Source organism: Bubalus kerabau, chromosome 1, assembly GCF_029407905.1.
Source record: "Bubalus kerabau isolate K-KA32 ecotype Philippines breed swamp buffalo chromosome 1, PCC_UOA_SB_1v2, whole genome shotgun sequence".
NCBI classification, from domain to species: Eukaryota; Metazoa; Chordata; class Mammalia; order Artiodactyla; family Bovidae; genus Bubalus; species Bubalus kerabau.
Window position 1 is genome coordinate 172,946,992 of NC_073624.1, and position 20,960 is coordinate 172,967,951.

Genomic DNA, 20,960 nt, shown 5'->3' on the forward strand with positions numbered 1-20,960 from the left:
ATCAATTATTCAGCACTCAGTTTCCTTTATAGTTCAATTCTCACATCCATACATGACTACTGGAAAATCCATACCTTTGACTAGATGGACATTTGTTGGCAAAGTAATGTACTTGGGTCAAAGAGGTCACTTCTGAATGTGAGTCTACACATTGTGTTATCCATAGAGAAATGCTGGCTAGCTGGAAAATGTCACCTTAACAACGTTTTGCAGAATGTAATTAAAATTATCAACCACATTAAAGTACATGCCCTTAACTCATGACTATTTGCACAGCTCTGTGAGATGGATACGGAACGCACGTCTTCTCTTATACACAGAAGTGAGATGCTTTCTAAAGGTAGATCACTGGCCAGAGTTTTTGAGTTATGAGAGACATTCCAGAGATTGCTTTTAGAAAAATGGTCACCACTAGCAGCATATTTCAATGACACAGAATGGGTCACAAAATTTCCTTAATTGTGTGACGTATTCAACCTGCTCAACAGACTCCATATGTCAGTTTAGGGGGGAATGACAGTGTGTTTAGGTTGGCATGTAAAGTGGCTACATTCAAAGCCAAACTGGAATGATGGGGGTGGCAAGTGAACACTGGAATTTTTGACGTTTCAAGCATTAGCAGAGATTTTTTAAAGAGACTGAGTTAAAGCTTTCTTTGTCCTAGCTGGTGCATGATCATCAATGCAATTCAGAAGGGTTCCAATTTCTCCATATCCTTGCCAACATTTGTTACTTTCCATCTCTCTGTATATATAATTAAAACACACACACACACACACATATATGTTTGTTAGCCATAATAACAAATGTGAAAGTTTGGATTTTTATTTCCTAACATGTTGAGCATCTTTTCATGTGCTTATTAGAGTCCACTGGTATACCTTCTATAGAGAAATGTCTGTTCAAGTCCTTTGCCCATTTTTGAATTAAATTGTTTTTCTTTTTCTTATTGTTGAGTTATAGGAATACTTAATATATTTTGAATATTAACCCTTTATCAGATATATAATTAGAAAATATTTTTCCTAGTCTTACCTTGGTATTCTACTGATGTCTTCTTTGATGTACAGAAGCTTTTATTTGTTTATTTTGGCCACACTGCTCAGCTTGTGGAGTCTTAGTTCCCCAACCAGGGATTGAACCCAGACCCCAGTAGTGAGAGTGCTAAGTCCTAACTACTGGACTGCCAGGAATTAACCCAGAAGCTTTTAATCTTGATGAAGTACAATTATTTGTCTATTTTTTCCTTTGTTTCCTGTGGTTTTGGTATTCTATTCTAGAAATCAGTGGTAAATCCTAAGTCATGAGGCTTTTGCCCTATGTTTTCTTCTAAAAATTTTATAGTTTTAGGTCTTACATTTAAGTCATATATTCATTTTGAGTTAAATTTTGTGTATGGCGTTACACACATGAAGGGTCCAACTTCATTTTTTTTTTTTTTTTTTTTTGCACACGCATATCCAGTTTTCCCAGCACTATTTGTTGAAAAGACTATCTTTTCCCCATTGAATGGTCTTGGCACCCTTGTCAAAAATCCTTTGCCCTTATATGCCAAGGTTTGTTTTCAGACTTCCTGTTCTATTCCATTGATCTATATGTATCTTTATGCCAGTACCATGATGCTTCCATACTGTAACTTTGTATAAGTTTTGAAATCGGGAAGTATTCCAACTTTGTTCTTCTTTTTCAAAATTATTTGACTTCTCAGGGTCCCTTGAGATTTCATATAAATTTTAATGTGGGTTTTTCTGTTTCTGCCCAAAAATGGCATTAGAATTTTGATGGGACTTGCATTTAATCTCTAGATCACTTTGGGTAGTATTAACATCTTATCAATATTAAATCTTATAATCTATAAATACTTCATGTTTTTCCATTTACCTTTGTCATCTTTATACAGTGTAGTTTCAAGTGTATAAATCTTTTACTTTGAGTTAATTCCTAAGTATTTTATTCTTTTTGATGCTATAGTAAATGAAATCCTTTTCTGTATTTCTGTTTTGACTTGTTCATTGTTAGAATATAAAAACAACTGATTTTGTGTAGATTTTTTTATCCTGCCACTTTGCTGAGTTTGTGTATTCTATCAGTTTTTTTGTTGAGTCTTTAGATTTTCTGTATATAAGATCATGTCATCTATTGCAAACTATTATATAGAGTGGACAAACAACAAAGTCCTACTGTATAACACAAGGAACTATATTCAATATCCTGTGGTAAACCATAAGTAATGGAAAAGAATATGAAAAAGAATGTATATATTGGGTTGGCCAAAAAGGTCATTTGGATTTCTCCATAAGATGTTACAGAAACATTTGAACGAACTTTTTGGTCAACCCAATATATGTATGTGCTGTGTGCTTAGTTGCTCAGTTGTATCTGACTCTCTGCGATCCCATGGACTGTAACCCGCCAGGCTCCTCTGTCCATGGGAATTCTCCAGGCAAGAATACTGGAGTGGGTTGCCATGCCCTCCTCCATGGGATTTTCCCAACCCAGGGATTGAACCTGGGTCTCCCGCATTACAGGCAGATTCTTTACCATCTGATAACTGAATTACTGTGGTACAGCAGAAATTAACACACCATTATATGTCAACTGTACTTCAATAAAATAAATTTTTAAAAAGAGCATGTCATCTGTGACTAAGATTTTACCTCTTCCTTTCCAGTTTAGATACTCTTTATTTTTCTTGCCTGATTGTTCTGGCTAGAAATTCCAGTACTGGGTTGAAGTGGTAAAAGTGGGCATCCTTGTCTTGTTCCTGATCTCAGAGGAAAAGATTATGGTCTTTTGCCATTGAATATGATGTTAATTGTGGGTTCTTTAAGGATAGTGTTTATTGTGTTGGGTAGTTTCCCTCTAGTCCCAGTTTTGTTGTTGTTCTTTTTTTTTTTAATCATGAAAAAATGTTGTATTTTGAGTTTTGTTAGGTACATTTTTGTACATCACTTGAGATGACTGTGTGGTTTTGTGTCTTCATTCTGAATGTGTTGCTTTAGTTGGTTTTCATATGTTAAATCATGCTTGTATGCCAGGGATAAATTTCATTTGGTCATGATGTATAATCATTTTAATGTGCTGAATTCTCTTTGCAAGTACTTTATTGAGGATTTTAAAATCAATATATGTAACGAATATTGGTCTTTAGCTTTCTTTTCTTGTAGGGTTTTTGTCTGGTTTTATTATCAGGGCAATGATGGCTTCATAGAATAAGTTAGAAAGTATCGCTGCCTCCTTTGGTTTTTTGGAAGCATTTCAGAAGGAGTGGTGTTAGATCTTTAATGTTTGGTAGGCAGTAAAGCCATCTGGTACAGAGCTGGTTTTTATAATTATTATTGGGAGGTTTTGATTACTGACTCAGTTGCTTTTCTAGATTATATATCTGTTCAGATTTTCTACTTCATAATTCAGTTTGGGTAGATTTTGTGTTTCTATGAATTTGTCCATATTTTCTAGGCTATCCAGTTTTTTGTCATACAATTATCCATAGTTTTTCCTTATAATCCTTTTTATTTTAATCTGTGGTAATGTCACCACTCACATTTCTGATTTTACTAATGTGTGTCTTTTCCCTTTTATTCTTAGTCTCACTAAAGGCTTATCAATTTTCTAGGTCTTTTCAGATAACTGATTTTGGATTTGTTGATTTTTCTCTATTGTTTTTCTATTTTATGTGACTAGGCTTTTGCCTTTGTTATTTCCTTCCTTCTGCTAGCTTTGGGTTGAGTTTGTTTTTTCTGGTTCCTTAAGTAGTAAATTATGTTTTTAAGTACTTCTTTAAATTTTCTTCCTGTTTTCACTACACCCCATAAGTTTTAGTAAGTTGTGTTTTCATTTTCATTCAAATATAAGTATTTTCTAATTTCTCCCTGATTATACATGGTATAAAGGGGAGAAAGATTAACCTACTCTCTCCTCTTGCAAGAAATTAACAGAAAGTAAAAGAAAATTTAATTTTTACTTTTATTACAGAAAAGTTTAAACATACATGTAAGTAGAGAAAATAGTATAAGGAATTCCTGTGTATCTATCACCCAGTTTCAACATTTATTAACTTACTTTCATTTTTATTTCATCCATACCATTGGTTCTCTACCAGGGGTGATTTTATCATTTCAGTGCTTCAGTGTCTTGAAATATTTTTGGCTGCCACAACTTGAGAGAGGATAGGAGTGGTGAAAAGAGTAGGTACTATTGCACAGGCCATCACTGAAAAAGAATTATCCAGCATAAAATGTCAGCTAAAGTTGAGAAATCCTGCAGGATTTAAAATATCTATCTATCTATCTATACACACACACACACACACACACACACATATGCAATTTAATATCTTTATATTTTTATAATATTTAATTTTCTTATCCATGAATAGGAGAGGTTTTGCTATTGGTTCAGGTATACTTTAATGTCATTCAAGACTGTTTCAAATTTTTCCTCATATAAGTTTTTCATATTTCTTGTGAATTTATTTCCCTAAATTTTTGTATAAATGAAGATTATTGATTTTAGTATGTTAATTTTATATCCTGCTATGTCACTGATCAAGTTTTATCATTGATTCTCTGAAGTTTAATTTTAGATGTATCATTAATAGCATCAGCAAATAGAAGTAGTTTAATTTTCTCTTTACTCATCCTTATGCCTCTTTATACACAAAGCCAAAAGGCTTTGCTTGGGTACTTGTATTGGTTAATACATCTAATACAATGTTGAATAGAAGTGAAGGTAGTTGGTATCCTTGCCTTGTTCTTGATCATGGTGGAAATGTCTCTAGAGTTTCTTTATTAAATAAGATACTGATTTTAGGACTAAAGTATATGTACTTTACCTTGTTGAGGAAGTATCTCTCAATTCCTGTTTTCTTGCATATGTTTATTATTAATGGTGCTGAACTTGTTTAAGGCTTTCTCATTTTCTCTAGATATACTCATTTTTTTCCCTTAAATACATATTATGGGATACTATGGTAAGTGGTATAATAAGGGGAATAGATTGTTTGGGCTCAGAGTCAGGAAAGGGTGACAGACGAGCTAACATTGGAACTGAATCTGAAGGCTACAGAGAAGTTTGACATGTAGGAAAAGTAGGGAAGATATTCAAGATTAGAAATAATTACAGAAATAAGAATGATGTCGTGGAGATAATTTATGAGCCTGTCATATGCTTTGGGTGCTAGACTGCATTTCCCAGTTCATATTTCTCTTCTGATCCCTTCTCTCCATTCTCCTGGTCATGTGTATATGCTCACCTTCTTTAAATGAAGATCCCTTATTTTATTCACCCTAGTACATCATCTCTCATTCATTATTATTTTATATATACAGTGTTACTTCTATTTTTCCTCTTCCTAGTGCTTTTTTTAATCCAGAAAGTGAGGCCTTATTTAGATATCATTAATATTTATTCCTTCTATACATTTAGTCTCAGCTAATCATGTGAATCATTGGCACTTCCTTTTTTTATTTTTTTTCAGAATGTAAGAGCAGTCCTAAAACCACAAAGGCAACTCAAACTCAAGACTCATCATTTTCGGGGCTAATAAGGAAAACACTCAAAAAGGATGAACCGTGGAATTTCATATCAGAAAACCCCTGCATATATGAAGACAGAATAAAGAAACAGAAGGACAAAAGTGAAAGTTTACAAATAATTTCAGTCACCCATACAAAAATCCTCACTGTAGAAAGAAGCCATAAAAATAATGACTTTGGCCAAAATTTCAGCCTGAAATCAGTGTTTGTTAAGCAACAGAGGATTGCTAGAGAAAAAACACCTTCAAAATATGAAATACAAAGAAATAGCTTAAGGCAGGATTCAAATGTACTTAACCAATCGAAAATAAAGACAGCAGAAAAACGCCATAAATGTAACATATGTGAAAAAGCCTTCATTCACAAGTCATCCCTTCGTAAACATCAGAAAAACCATACTGGAGAGAGATTATTTCAATGTGATGAATGTTTGAAAGCCTTCAACCAAAGTTCAGCTCTTATTCAACATCAAAGAACTCATACTGGAGAGAAACCCTATATATGTAAAGAGTGTGGGAAAGCCTTCAGCCATAGTGCATCCCTTTATAAACACGTAAAAATACATACTGTGGAAAAATCCTACAAATGTAAAGAATGTGGTAAGTCCTTTGGCAGAAGGTCTGCCCTTTTTATACATCAAAAAATTCATGCTCAAGACAATCCCCACAAATATAACCCAGGAAGGAAGGCATCCACTTGCAACCTTCCTGGATGTCAGAGAATTCATCCAAGAAAGAAGTCCTATTTATGTAACGAATGTGGCAACACCTTTAAGTCTAGTTCATCCCTTCGTTACCACCAGAGAATTCACACAGGAGAGAAACCTTTTAAATGTAGTGAATGTGGGAGAGCCTTCAGTCAGAGTGCATCTCTTATCCAACATGAAAGAATTCACACTGGAGAAAAGCCTTACAGATGTAATGAATGTGAAAAAGGTTTCACTTCTATTTCACGACTTAATAGACATCGAATAATTCATACTGGAGAGAAATTGTATAATTGTAATGAGTGTGGTAAAGCCTTAAGTTCCCACTCGACACTCATTATTCATCAGCGAATTCATACTGGAGAGAAACCATGTAAATGTAAAGTGTGTGGGAAAGCCTTCAGACAAAGTTCTGCTCTCATTCAACATCAGAGAATGCACACTGGAGAAAGACCCTATAAATGTAATGAGTGTGGGAAAACATTCAGGTGTAACTCGTCCCTTAGTAATCATCACAGAATTCACACAGGAGAGAAACCATATCGATGTCTGGAATGTGGGATATCTTTTGGGCAAAGTGCAGCTCTTCTTCAACATCAAAGGATTCATACAGGAGAAAAACCCTTTGTGTGTATTACATGTGGGAAAACTTTTAGACAGAGCTCATCACTTATTGCACATCAAAGAATTCATACTGGAGAAAAACCCTATGAATGTAATGCATGTGGGAAACTCTTCAGCCAGAGGTCGTCCCTTACGAACCATTATAAAATTCACATTGAAGAGGACCCCTTCAAAGTAGATTTGCATGTGTGAAACCCTTAAACCAAAGGTCATTAGAATAAAATTGGTCCCACATATCTGTGGGTTCCACATCCACTGGTTCAAATAACTGCAAATTTAAAATACTAAAAAAACTTTTCAGAAATATCCAAAAAACGAAATTTGAATTTGCCACACACTGGCAACTATTTTCATAAGCACTTGCACTGTATTAGGTATTTCAAGTAATTTAGAGATGATTTAAAGTTTATGAGAAGATGTGCATAGGTTACATGCAAATTCTGTGCCATTTTATGTAAGGGACTTGATCATCCTCAGATTTTGGTATCTGTGTGGGGATCCTGGAATCAGTCCACTACAGATAGTATGGGACAACTGTATACACACTTGAGAATGACTTAGTAAATGTAATGAATATGATAAAACTTCAATTTTAATTTAGTCCTTATCAGTTATTTAATTTTAAGGAAAAGCTTTGACTGTGTAATAAATATGTGGAATACTTTAATACCTGTTAGTCACTTTTTAAAATATCCTGAGACAAATAAATCACAATTGAAAATACTGATTTTGGCCATTTGTAAGATAAATGTGAGGTTTTTCTGTCTCTTTATACAGTGTTATACACTATATGCAACATGTGAACAGAAAAAATCTGGGTGTAAAGGTGCTGGATTTATCATTAGAAAGACACCAATTGCATAAGCTTAATACCATGTCTCTTACAACAGTTTAATAGCAAAAAAAAACCTTAAAATATATGCATTTTTAGAGCAAAGGACCAAATAATAGATAAAAATAAACTGCAACCTACCTCAGCCTCTGCAACTTTTCCTAAATTTCTGTCAAACTTGGTGCATGGTTTTCATCAAAAAGGAGGCAAAAAAACCCACCCTCTGTTCAGTTCAGTTCACTTCAGTCGCTCAGTTGTGTCCGACTCTTTGCGACCCCATGAACAGGGAGGCACGCCAGGCCTCCCTGTCCATCACCAACTCCCAGAGTTCACCCAAACCCATGTCCATTGAGTCAGTGATGCCATCCAACCATCTCATCCTCTGTCATCCCCTTCTTCTCCTCCTGCCCTCAATCTTTCCCAGCATCAGGGTCTTTTCAAATGAGTCAGCTCTTCAAATCAGATGGCCAAAGTATTGGAGTTTTAGCTTCAGCATCAGTCCTTGCAATAAATATTCAGGACTGATTTCCTTTAGGATGGACTGGTTGGATTTCCTTGCAGTCCAAGGGACTCTCAAGAGTCTTCTCCAACACCACAGTTCAAAAGCATCAATTCTTCGGCGCTCAGCTTTCTTTATAGTCCAACTCTCACATCCATACATGACTACTGGAAAAACCATAGCCTTGACTAGACAGACCTTTGTTGACAAAGTCATGTCTCTGCTTTTCAATATGCTGTGTAGGTTGGTCATAACTTTCTCTTCCTCCTTTATTTTTCTTGTTACTTCAAAATTACACCTAAGAGTGTCTCAAAATTTTTACACAATTTCTAATTTTGTTTCAGCATTATTTTTCTTTATTTCATTGAAGTCATATTTATCATATAACTGTATTTGCTCAGTTCTGTACAGCATGCTAATTTAAGTAGGAAAAAATGTAGTTTGATTAATCACTTTAAAGCTATTAATTTTTTTTTTTTTTAGTTTGCTGCAGAAGTCCTAAGAACTTGTGGCTTGTCCTAAGAACTTGTGGCAGTCTTACAAATGAATCAATTTCATGAAATAAAAGCATGTTTTCCCCACTTAAGATTTGCTAGTTTTTAAAAATCTCAGACTCCAAAGGAAAATAAAAGACGGGAAAATTTTCTAAACCTTTAAAAAACAGTTTACTCAGTAAATGCTTAACTCCAAGTGTGAGCCAGCTATTATTCTAGGCACTGGAAATCATACAAAAGAAAAAGAACAGGTCTTCAGGAAGTCGTGATTTGACAGGCAAAAAGATGGAGTTGAAGAGAATAACAAATGAGTAAGCAGATTACAGTGTAGTTTGCACAGAGAAATAGAAATTACAATGATACTATGTTATAGAACACAAATGCTGTGTTTTTGTGCTGGATGCATAAAGAAGGAATGGACCTAACCAAGGGAGTCTGAAAGGACTAGGGACAGTGAGGTCTGAGCCTAGTTTTGGAAGAATAATAAGAATTCTCCAGAGAGTGAGATGAGTACTTGAAGGAGAGGGAGCCACATAAGCAAACATAAAGGTGGGCGACAGCATGGCACATTTGTAGAACATCTGTTCAGTGGTGAGAATGACAGGTTGAAGCTTGAGAAGATGGCAGAACCAAAAGTCTTACTTGCCGTCCTAAAGCATTTGAAATTGATTCGGAAATTTATACCAATGAAAGATTTTATATAAGGGGAGTGGGTCTAGCAATAAGGTGTAGAGACTGAGTTTAAAAGGTTGAAGACAGCTGAACAGACAAGCCTAGCAGTCTAGACCCAGAAGACTAGAATTCAGAGTAAAATACAGAATTGGTACTCAAAACCATCATGTGTGAATTTGTCCAGCATAGTGTATAGATTAGAATGGGGAGCAGGGGTCATAGATAAAACCCACAAAAATACCAAATAAGGAGCTGGTGGAGGAAAAGTAATTTAACATGAAAAGGAATAGCCCCAGACGTAGAAAAGCCGGAGGAGTGAAGTCAGTGAACCCAAAGGAGAACTGGATCTCAGTAGTGTTGGGTGCCACAAATCACATAAAAGAGTAAATTTGAATTAGCAGCTAGCATGTTGAAGACCTTGGCAAGAACAATTTCTGTTAATCAGAGTGAACAGAAGCCACATTATTGTAGGTTAGATGGAAGATGTGAACTTCAGGAAGTTTAAAAAAAAAGGGAAAAAAAGTTTGTATTTCAGTGGGAGAAAATGACAATATTTCTGTGTTAATAATTGAGGCAACAATGTATGCACATATTACTGAATTAAAGAGGTCACTGGAACAGATTTTCTGAGGTATTATGAGAGAATAAGAGCTTAGGTGGAAGAATTCAACTTAAGCTGGAGAGAAAAGCCTGCAGAAAGGAATGCAAATAAGTTTCTGTTTGACTTGGAAGCGAAAGAATTTGTATATGCTGATCTTATTTTCTATAAAGCCGGAGAAAGATTCCACTTTTTAAGATGTTGGCTATAGTAGCAATTTTCGGATCTTTGAGTACTTAAAAATCTTGAGTTTCAGTCTATGCTTAGGAGCTTTTTTTAGGAAGTTATGACTCTTGAGTTTACTCTGTACTCATTTCAGTGAGAAAGCTCCACTTTTATTTGTTCTATATGTTTGATATCTGTGTTAATTTTTGTTTTATTTTTTTAAGAAGAGAATTTGCTTATAAACTTGAAAAAGTACTTAAAAGGGTAAGAAAAAATGCTTTGAAAGACTGATTAACCCTGAGCAGAGACTGGAAAGAATTGCAGGAGTTCAACAAGTGTGTGGAAGTAGATGGAATGACATTAACACAGAGGAAAAGTTCATGTAATGGCAAAGAACATAGGAGACATGATGCCTTCACTATACTATTGTAAGTAGTATTTTTTAACCTTCATTTCCCAATTGTTTATTACTAGAACATGAATATGCAATCGATTTTTATATATTGACCTTATATCCAGTAATCTTGCTAAACTGACTTTCTCTAGTAGCTTGTTTATAGGTTCTTTGGTATTTTCTGCAAACATAATTGTTCAGTTGCTCAGTCGTATCTGACTCTTTACGACCACGTGGACTGCAGCATGCCAGGCTTCCCTGTCCTTCACTATTGCCTGGAGTTTGCTTAAACTCATGTCCATTAAGTTGATGATTCTATCCAACCATCTCATCTTCTGTCACCCCCTTTTCCTGCTGCCCTCAATCTTTTCATAGCATCAGGGTCTTTTGCAATGAGTCAGCTCTTGGCATCAGGTTGCAAAGGATTGGAGCTGCAGCTTCACCATCAGTCTTTCCAATGAATATTCAATGTTGATTTCCTTTAGGATTGACTGGTTTGATATCCTTGATGTCCAAGGGACTCTCAAGAGTCTTCTCTAACACCACAGTTCAAAAGCATCAATTCTTCAGCGCTCAGCCTTCATTATGGTTCAACACTCACATCTGTACATGGCTACTGGAAAACCATAGCTTTGACTAGATGACCTTTGTCAGCAAAGGGATGTCTCTGCTTTTTAATATGCTGTCCAGGTTAGTCACTGCTTTTCATCTAAGAAGCAAGCATCTTTTAATTTCATAGCTGCACTCACCATCTGTAGTGATTTTGGAGCCCAAGAAAATAAAATCTGTCACTGTTTCCATTTTTTCCCCATCTATTTGCCATGAAGTGATGGTACCAGATACCAGGATCTTCATTTTCTGAATGTTGAGTTTTAAGCCAGTTTTTTCACTCTCCTCTTTCACCTTCATCAAGAAGCTCTTTAGTTTCTCTTCACTTTCTGCCATTATGGTGTTGTCACCTGTGTATCTGAGATTATTTATATTTCCTCTGGCAATCTTGATTCCAGCTTGTGCTTCATCCAGCTCAGCATATAGTATGATGTACTCTGCATGTAGATTGAATAAGCAAGGTGACAATATACAGCCTTGACATACTCCTTTCCCAAGTTTGAACCAGTTCATTGTTCCATGTCCAGTTCTAACTACTGCTTTTGACCTGTATACAGGTTTCTCAGCAGGCAGTTAAGGTGATCTGGTATTCCAGATTCTCTTTAAGAATTTTCCATAGTTTCTTGTGATCCACACAGTCAAAGGCTTTAGTCTCATCAATGAAGCAGAAGTAGATTTTTGGGGATTCCCTTGCTTTCTCTATGATCCAATAGATGTTGGCAATTTGATCTCTGGTTCCTCTGCCTTTTCTAAATCCAGCTTGTACATCTGAAAGTTCTTGGTTCGTGTACTGCTGAAGCCTAGCTTGACGGATTTTGAGAATTACCTTGCTAGCATGTGAAATGAGTGCAGTTTTGCTTTGAACATGGTGCACAATTGTGTAGTTTGAACTTTCTTTGTCATTGCCTTTCTTTGCAATTGGAATAAAAACTGACCTTTTCCAGTCCTGTGACCATGGCTGAGTTTTTCAAATTTTATGACATACTGAGTGCAGCACTTTCACAGCATCATCTTTTAGGATTTGAAATAGCTCAGCTGGAATTCCATCACCTCCACTAGCTTTGTTCGTAGTGATGCTTCCTAAGGTTCACTTGACTTCACACTCAAGGATGTCTGGCTCTAGGTGAGTAATCACACCATTGTGGTTTTCTGGGTCATTAAGGCTCTTTTTGTTTAGTTCTGTGTATTCTTGCCACCTCTTCTTAATATCTTCTGCTTCTGTTAGGTCCATACCATTTCTGTCCTTTGTTGTACCCATCTTTGCATGAAATGTTCCCTTGGTATCTCTAATTTTCTTGAAGAGATCTCTAGTTTTTTTTTTCCATTCTATTGTTTTCCTCTATTTTTTTGCATTGTTCACTTAAGAAGGCTTTCATATCTTTCCTTTCTATTCTTTGAAACTCGGTATTCAGATGAGTATATCTTTCCTTTTCTCCCTTGCCTTTCACTTCTTTTCTCGGCTATTTGTAAGGCCTTCTCAGACAGTCATTTTGCCTTTTGAATTTCTTTTTCTTTGGGATGGTTTTCATCACTGCCTCCTGTACAATGTTATGAACCTCTGTCCATAGTTCTTCAGGCACTCTATCAGATCTGATCACTTAAATCTATTTGTCACTTCCACTGTATAATCATAAGGGATTTGATTTAGGTCATACCTGAATGGTCTAGTGGTTTTCTCTTTGAGTTGTAGTACATTTAATTTTAAATCAAAATCTCTTCTTACATGGTAGTACTGTATAGCACAGACCAGTGCAATGTTGAAAAGTAGTGAAAGTGTTAGTTGCTCAGTCGTGTCCAACTCTTTGCAACCCTATGGACTTTAGCCTGCCAGACTCCTCTAACCTTGGAATCTGCCAGGCAAGAATACTGGAATGAGTAGCCATTCTGTTCTTCAGGGAATCTCCCCAACCTAGGGAATCTTCCCAACCCCGGGACTGAACCTGAGTCTCCTGCATTACTCTTGGTGGTGGACTCGTTACTGTTTGAGCCACCAAGAAAGCCCATTTAATGATGTTACTTTTAATTTCTTGTATATATTTGTTATCAGAATAGAAACATACCCCTGTATTCCCAATGTGCTGTTTCTTTTAATCATAAATAGTAGTATTTTTTCATTTTCATTTTCTGTATTTAGTGAAATAATATTTTTTTCTCTTCACACTTTAATAGATAGTTATATTGACTGAATTTTTATGCTTACCAGTGTTGCCCTGTTACTGTTATTTAGTTGCCCAGTTGTGTCCGACTCTGTGACCCCATGGACTGCAGCACACCAGGCCTCCCTGTCCCTCACTGTTTCCTGAAATTTGCCCAAGTTCATGAAGTCTATTACATCAGTGATGCCATCCAGTCATCTCATCCTCTGACGCCCTCTTCTTCTGCCCTCAACCTTTCCCAGCATCAGGGATTTTCCCAATAAGTTGGCTATTCACATCAGGTGACCAAAATACTGAAACTTCAGTGTCAGTTTTTCAAATGAGTATTCAGGGTTGATTTCCCTTAAGGCTGACTGGTTTGGTTTCCTTGCTGGTCATGGGAGTCTCAGGAATCTTCTCCAGCACCACAGTTCCTAAGGCACTCCTGACCTCACACCCCAGAATGTCTGGCTTTGGGTGACATACTGGCTCTGGCTCTCATAGTTATCCAGTTCATTAAGATCTTTTTGTACAGTTCTTCCATGTATTCTTTTCATCTCGATCTATTAGATCAAGAAGTTCTATTAGATCTCTACCATTTCTGTCCTTTATTGTGCCCATCTTTGGGTGAAATGTTCCCTTGATATTTCTAGTTTTCTTGAAGAGAGCTCTAGTCTTTTCCCTTCTGTTGTTTTCCTCTATTTTTATGCACTGTTCATTGAAGCAGGGCTTCTTGTCTCTCCTTGCTATTCTTTGGAACTCTGCATTTAGTTGGCTGTATCTTTCCCTTCCTCCCTTGCTTTTTGCTGCTTTTCTTTCTTCAGCTATTTGTAAAGCCTCCTGAGATAACCACTTTACCTTCTTGCTTTTCATTTCTTTGGAATGGTTTTGTTAACTGCCTCCTGTACAATATTATGGCCCTCCACCCATAGTTCTTCAGGCACATTGTTTACTAGATCTAATCCCTTGAATGTTGGCTTTACTAAAAGAAATTCTACTTGGTCGTGGCATATCATTATTTACAATAAACTGTGGAAAATTCTGGGAGAGATGGGAATACCAGACCACCTGACCTGCCTCTTGAGAAATCTGTATGCAGGTCAGGAAGCAACAGTTAGAACTGGACATGGAACAACAGGCTGGTTCCAAATAGGAAAAGGAGTACATCAAGGCTGTATATTGTCACCCTGCTTATTTAACATATATGCAGAGTACATCATGAGAAATGCTGGACTGGAAGAAGCATAAGCTGGAAGCCGGGAGAAATATCAATAACCTCAGATATGCAGATGACACCACCCTTATGGCAGAAAGTGAAGAGGAACTCAAAAGCCTCTTGATGAAAGTGAAAGTGGAGAGTGAAAATGTTGGCTTAAAGCTCAACATTCAGAAGACTAAGATCATGGCATCCGGTCCCATCACTTCATGGGAAATAGATGGAGAAACAGTGAAAACAGTGTCAGACTTTATTTTTCTGGGCTCCAAAATCACTACAGATGTTGACTGCAGCCATGAAATTAAAAGACACTTACTCTTTGGAAGGAAAGTTATGACCAACCTAGATAGCATATTCAAAAGCAGAGACAATACTTTGCCAACAAAGGTCCATCTAGTCAAGGCTATGGTTTTTCCTGTGGTCATGTATGGATGTGAGAGTTGGACTTTGAAGAAGGCTGACCACCAAAGAATTGATGCTTTTGAACTGTGGTGTTGGAGAAGACTCTTGAGAGTCCCTTGGACTGCAAGGAAATCCAACCAGTCCATTCTGAAGGAGATCAGCCCTGGGATTTCTTTGGAAGGAATGATACTAAAGCTGAAACTCCAGTACTTTGGCCACCTCATGCAAAGAGTTGACTCATTGGAAAAGACTCTGATGCTGGGAGGGATTGGGGGCAGGAGGAGAAGGGGATGACAGAGGATGAGATGGCTGGATGGCATCACTGACTTGATGGACGTGAGTCTGGGTGAACTCCGGGAGTTGGTGATGGACAGGGAGGCCTGGCATGCTGCGATTCATGGGCCCACAAAGAGTCGGACACGACTGAGCGACTGAACTGAACTGATGTGTTAATAAGATCAGGTTTCTTCTTTAATAAGTAGAAGCCAAATGAAGTAGAAGCCAAGATTGTGTTCTAAGAACTCAAAGCAGAATTTTTTTTTGTCATCCAGATCTGAAGCATGGATGAAATTATAACATGTAGAGAGAAGAAGGGGATGGCATGGACAAGAGTACCATAAGAGCAAGAGTCTCAGAAGGAGAGTGAATGCAGCATCTGATGAGACCAGTAGAGAAACAAGCTTTGCTGATGTAGAGGATTTCTGATACAATAAAAGAAAAATTAATATTGGAAACGAAAGCTAGAGTTAGGTTATCAGAAAAGTTAAATACTACCTGAGAGTATAGGAGTTTGGATATGATCCTTAGATATTAAATCAGTGTATATCTCTGTGTAGCAAATGGCCAGTTTGAAGCCTGTTTTAGGAAGAATGTCTGATGTGGCAGAAGGTTCAAAGATGACTTGATAGTTTCTGACTTGAGAAACTGGCTAAAAGATGAACTTTTGGAAATATGAGTTTAGGAGAGTCTGTAAAAAATGTTTAATGAGAAGTTAAAAAAAGAACAGAGGCTAGCTCTACTCTTGGTGCCTGACAATTGTCCTGGTATTTTGCTAAATACCACAGATGATAAAATTGTTAAAACTGATAATTTACTTAATTTACTTTTTAAAATTAAGGTGCAGTTAGGCTTCCCTTGTGGCTCAGCTGGTAAAGAATCCACCTGCAATGTGGAAGACTTGGGTTTGATCCTTGGGTTGGGAAGATCCCCTGGAGAAGGGAAAGGCTACCCACTCCGGTATTCTGGCCTGGAGAATTCCATGGACTGTATAGTCCATGGAAGCTCAAAAAGTCAGACACGACTGAGCAACTTTCACTATGCTTTCAAAATAACATATAATTTCTGTATTGTAGGTCAGTATGCTTCAGATTATAAAAACAGCTTCCAACAGCTGCTTGTAAGGTTTTATTATAATTTATTTTTGAGAGAGATAACATTCCATGAGAGCATTGGATGAAGAGTGAAGAGACCTATATGTTTTCCTACCCCTATTCTGGTTCAAATTACACAGTCTCCAGCTTTTTAAACCCTAGAAATGCCACCTTTTTCATATACTGCTTTATAGTTCCTAATGGTGTAGATTAAGTGTGAAAAGGCAAAAAAATATGACACCAGAAGATAAGCCCCCAGGTTGATAGCTGTTCAATATACTACTAGGGAAGAATGGAGAAATAGCTCCAGAAGGAATGGAGAGATTGGGTTGAAGCAGAATCCACACCCAGTTCTGGATGAGTCTGGTGGTGAAAGTAAAGTCCGATGCTGTAAAGAACAATATTGCATAGACACCTGGAATGTTAGGTCCATGAATCAAGGTAAATTGAACATGGTCAAGCAGGAGATGACAAGAGTGAACATCGACATTTTAGAAATAAGTGAACTAAAATGGATGGGAATGGGCAGATTTAATTCAGATGACAATTATATCTACTACTGTAGGCAAGAATCCCTTAGAAGAAATGGAGGAGCCCTCATAGTCAATAAAAGGGCCCAAAATGCAGTATTTGGGTGCAGACACAACAATGACAGAATGATCTCAGTTTGTTTCTAAGGCAAACTATTTGACATCACAGTAATCCAAGTCTATGCTCCAATGACTAATGCTGGGGAAGATGAAGTTGAGCGGTTCTGTGAAGACTTACAAGATCTTCTAAAACTAACACCAAAATAGATGTCCTTTTCATCATAGGAGATTGGAATGCAAACATAGGAAGTTAAGAGATACATGGAGTAACAGGCAAGTTTGGCCTTGGAGTACAAAATGAAGCAGGGAAAAGGCTAACAGAGTATTGCCAAGAGAGCATACTGATCATAGCAAATACCCTCTCCAACACCACAAGAGACAACCCTACACATAGACAAAACCAGATGGTCAATACCGAAATTGAATTGATTGTATTCTTTGCACCTGAAGATGGAGAAGTTCTATACAATCAGGAAAAAGAAGACCTGGAGTAGACTGTGTCTCAAGTCATGAACTCCCTGTGGCAAAATTCATGCTTAAATTAAAGAAAGTAGAGAAAAACACTAGGTCATTCAGGTATGACCCAAATAAAATCCATTACTGTTGTATTGTGGAACTGATGAATAGATTCTAGGGATTAGATCTGGTAGACAGAGCATTTAAAGATCTACAGATGGAGGTTCGTAACATTGTATAGGAACAATGTTACAATGTTCATAACATTGTATTTTCCCAAAGAAAAAGAAATGCAAGAAGGCAAAGTGGTTGTCTGAGGAGGCCTTACAAATAACTGAGAAAAGAAGAGAAACAAAAGGTAAAGATATACCCGACTGAATGCAGAATTCCAGAGAATAGCCAGCAGAGATTAAAAAAAAAAAAAGTCTTCTTAAGTGAGCAATGCAAAAATAGAGGAAAAGAATAGAATGTGAAAAACTAGAGATCCCTTCAAGAAAATTAGAGATACCAAGGGAACATTTCGTGCAAAGATGGGCTCAATAAAGGACAGAAATGAGAAGGACCTAACAGAAGAGATTAAGAAGAGATGGCAAGAATTTACAGAACTATACAAAAAGATTTGATGACCTGGATAACCATGATGGTGTGACCACTCTCCTAGAGCCAGACATCCTGGAATGTGAAGTCAAGTGGACCTTAGGAAGCATCACTACAAACAAAGCTAATGGAGGTGATGGAATTCCAGCTGAGCTATTTCAAATCCTAAAAGATGATGCTGTTAAAATGCTGTACTCAATAGGTCATCAAATTTGGAAAACTTCACAGTGCCACAAGATTGGAAAAGTCAGTTTTCATTCCAATCCCAAAGAAAGGCAATGCCAAAGAATGTTCAAATTACCATACAATTGCACTTATTTTACATACTAGCAAAGTAATACTCAAAATCCTTCAAGCTAGACTTCAGCAGTACCTGAACCAAGAACTTTCAGATGTACAAACAGTATTTAGAAAAAGCAGAAGAACCAGAGATCAAATTGCCAATGTCTGTTGGATCATAGAGAAAGCAAGGGAATTCCAGAAGAGCATCTGTTTCACTGACTACATCAAGGGTGTATATTGTCACCCTACTTATATAACTTATAGGCAGAGTACATCATAGAAAATGCCAGGCTGGATGAATCACAAGCTGAAATCGAGATTGCTGAGAAAAATGTCAACAACCTTAGATGTACAGATGATACCACTCTAATGGCAGAAAGCAAAGAAGAGCTGAAGAGCCTCTTAATGAAGGTAAAAGAGGAGAGTGAAAAAGCTGGCTTAAGATTCAATATTTAAAAAACTAAGATCATGGTATCTGGTCCCATCACTGCAAATAGGAGGGAGAAAAGTGGAAGCAGTAACAGATTTTATATTCTTGGGCTCCAAATTCACTGCAGACTGTGACTGCAGGTATGAAATTAAAAGACACTTGCTTCGAGTCGTGATGCTGGAGAAGACTCGAGAGTCCATTGGACAGCAAGGAAATCAAACCAGTCAATCCTAAAGGAAATTAACCCCGAATATTCATTAGAAGGACTGATGCTGAAGTTGAAGCTCCAATACTATGGCCACCTGGTGTGAAGAGCCGACTCATTGGAAAAGATCCTGATGCTGGGAAAGAGGGCAGTAGGAGAAAGGAGTGACAAAGAATGAGGTGATTTGATAGCATCACCAACTCAATGAATATGAATTTGAGCAAACTCCAGGAGATAGTGAAGGACAGGGAAGCCTGCCGTCCATGGGGTGGCAATGAGTCAGACACAACTTAGTGACTGAACAACAACAATGATGAATGGTGTAGATTAACTCATAGTTTTAAGTATTCATCTATGTATTTTGGTGGCAGAAACATCATTAATTAGTAACAGTATTAGCATATATTGTTGGATAAAATAATCAATTTATATATTATGAACTCAAGTTTTCAATCTAAAGATAACATTGTTCCAGGAAGATGGAGTAGGCAGGTATATACTTTGTGTTATTTTCCCACTAAGTACACCTAACCCCCCTGTACATTATATATGTATTATATATACAAGAAGATTCTTTAAAATGGAGAAAAGAGAATAGGCCTGCTAGGAACCTCAGGAGGACCAGAAGAATGATATGGCAATTGTTTCACCTCTTATATCCCAAATGTAGAGCTGAAGAATCAGGAACCCAGAGACAGCAAGAGACACAGACACACAAAAAAAGTTTACAAACCCCCAAAAAAGGGTTCAGTTTCATTAGCCAAAGGACCAGGAAAGGGTACCCTAGCAAGACAGATGACTCTTGCTGCTGCTGCTGCTAAGTCGCTTCAGTCATGTCCGACTCTGTGCAACCCCATAGATGGCAGCCTGCCAGGGTCCGCCATCCCTGGGATTCTCCAGGCAAGAACACCGGAGTGGGTTGCTATTTCTTTCTCCAATGCATGAAAGTGAAAAGTGAAAGTGAAGTCGCTCAGTCGTGTCTGACTTTTAGCAACACCATGGATTGCGGCCTACCAGGCTTCTCCATCCATTGGATTTTCCAAGCAAGGGTACTGGAGTGGGGTGCCATTGCCTTACAGATGACTCAGATAATAACCATTCTACTCCAGCCACAAAGCACCAGGTGAGTACAAAGCCAGTAAGAAATACATTGTATTGGAGAATAAAATTGGTGCTGTTTTACTCACTTTAACTATGTCCTTGCCCCAAGCACAGAAAGACACATTCAGGAGAAAAATTCCCAACTCTTAGCTTCTCCCCCAGGAGTGAAAAGGAGGAAAACAAAATAGACTATACATCATGGTCTGACTTTTCAGGGTCTTGCCTAGGGGACTGATTTCTGCCTCACTTGGCTCAGAGCATTGACTGGAATGGCAGTTTGGACACTAAGTTGGGATTGCTGAAAACCAAGGGGAACACCAAAGAGACTGTAATACCACAGACAGACACCAGGTGAAGCAAGACATTACAGTCTCCAGAGAAGAAGCAAAAGCGCCTTTAATTTGGAAATTATACACACTAGTTCAGAGAAGAGTCCCTAAAAAAGATCTGAGGCACCCTCAGAATATCTGGCCAAACTGACTGATAACAGTGTTCCCCTGTCCAGTCCAAAAAGACTGGAAGATATGCTCTCAGCCCATAAAGACTGAGGAGGGGACTGTTTTTCCCCATAACCAAACTGACAAAAGTCACAGTCTAGAAAGGAACAGGGAAACATGGCACAGTCAAAGGAATAAACTAAATCTCCATTAACCAGCCCTAAGAAACAGATTTGTGAATTATATGAACAATAATTCAAAATGACCTTCTTAAAGATGCTCAGTGAGGTAAAAGAGAACACAGATAAACAAGTACTGAATATTAGGAAAATGAGGACTCCCTGGCAGTCCAGTGGTTAAGATCCTATACTTCCAATGCATGGGGCTTGAGTTTTGAACCTGGTTGGGGAACTGGGATTCCACATGCCATTTGACATAGCCAAAATAAAAAGAATATTAAGAAAATGATACATGAAACAGATACATGAGAATATAAACATAAAATGATAAATACAAATAGTAGAGTGGTAGAGGAACTAGAGATCAGATTGCCAATATCCGTTGGATGATAGAAAAAGCAAGATAATCCAGAAAAACTTCTGCTTCATT

General features: G+C 37.3%; 1 protein-coding gene across 6 annotated transcripts in view; it reads left to right on the forward strand.

Annotated features, from left to right (window-relative positions):
- The window catches only part of LOC129623061 (zinc finger protein 354B), a 47,533-nt gene that overhangs the window by 19,248 nt on the left and 7,325 nt on the right, over positions 1-20,960 (forward strand). For 4 of the 6 annotated variants that reach the window (XM_055540067.1, XM_055540078.1, XM_055540069.1 and 1 more), the window contains one exon: positions 5,480-7,588. The exons of 1 other annotated variant lie outside the window; for it this stretch is intronic. In XM_055540067.1, the coding sequence (XP_055396042.1) occupies positions 5,480-7,059 (1,580 nt within the window). In that variant the 3' untranslated portion in view covers positions 7,060-7,588. Of the gene's footprint in view, positions 1-5,479; positions 7,589-8,681; positions 9,260-20,960 lie in introns of those variants that run through there. One more of the 6 variants, XM_055540087.1, reaches the window with a different exon arrangement.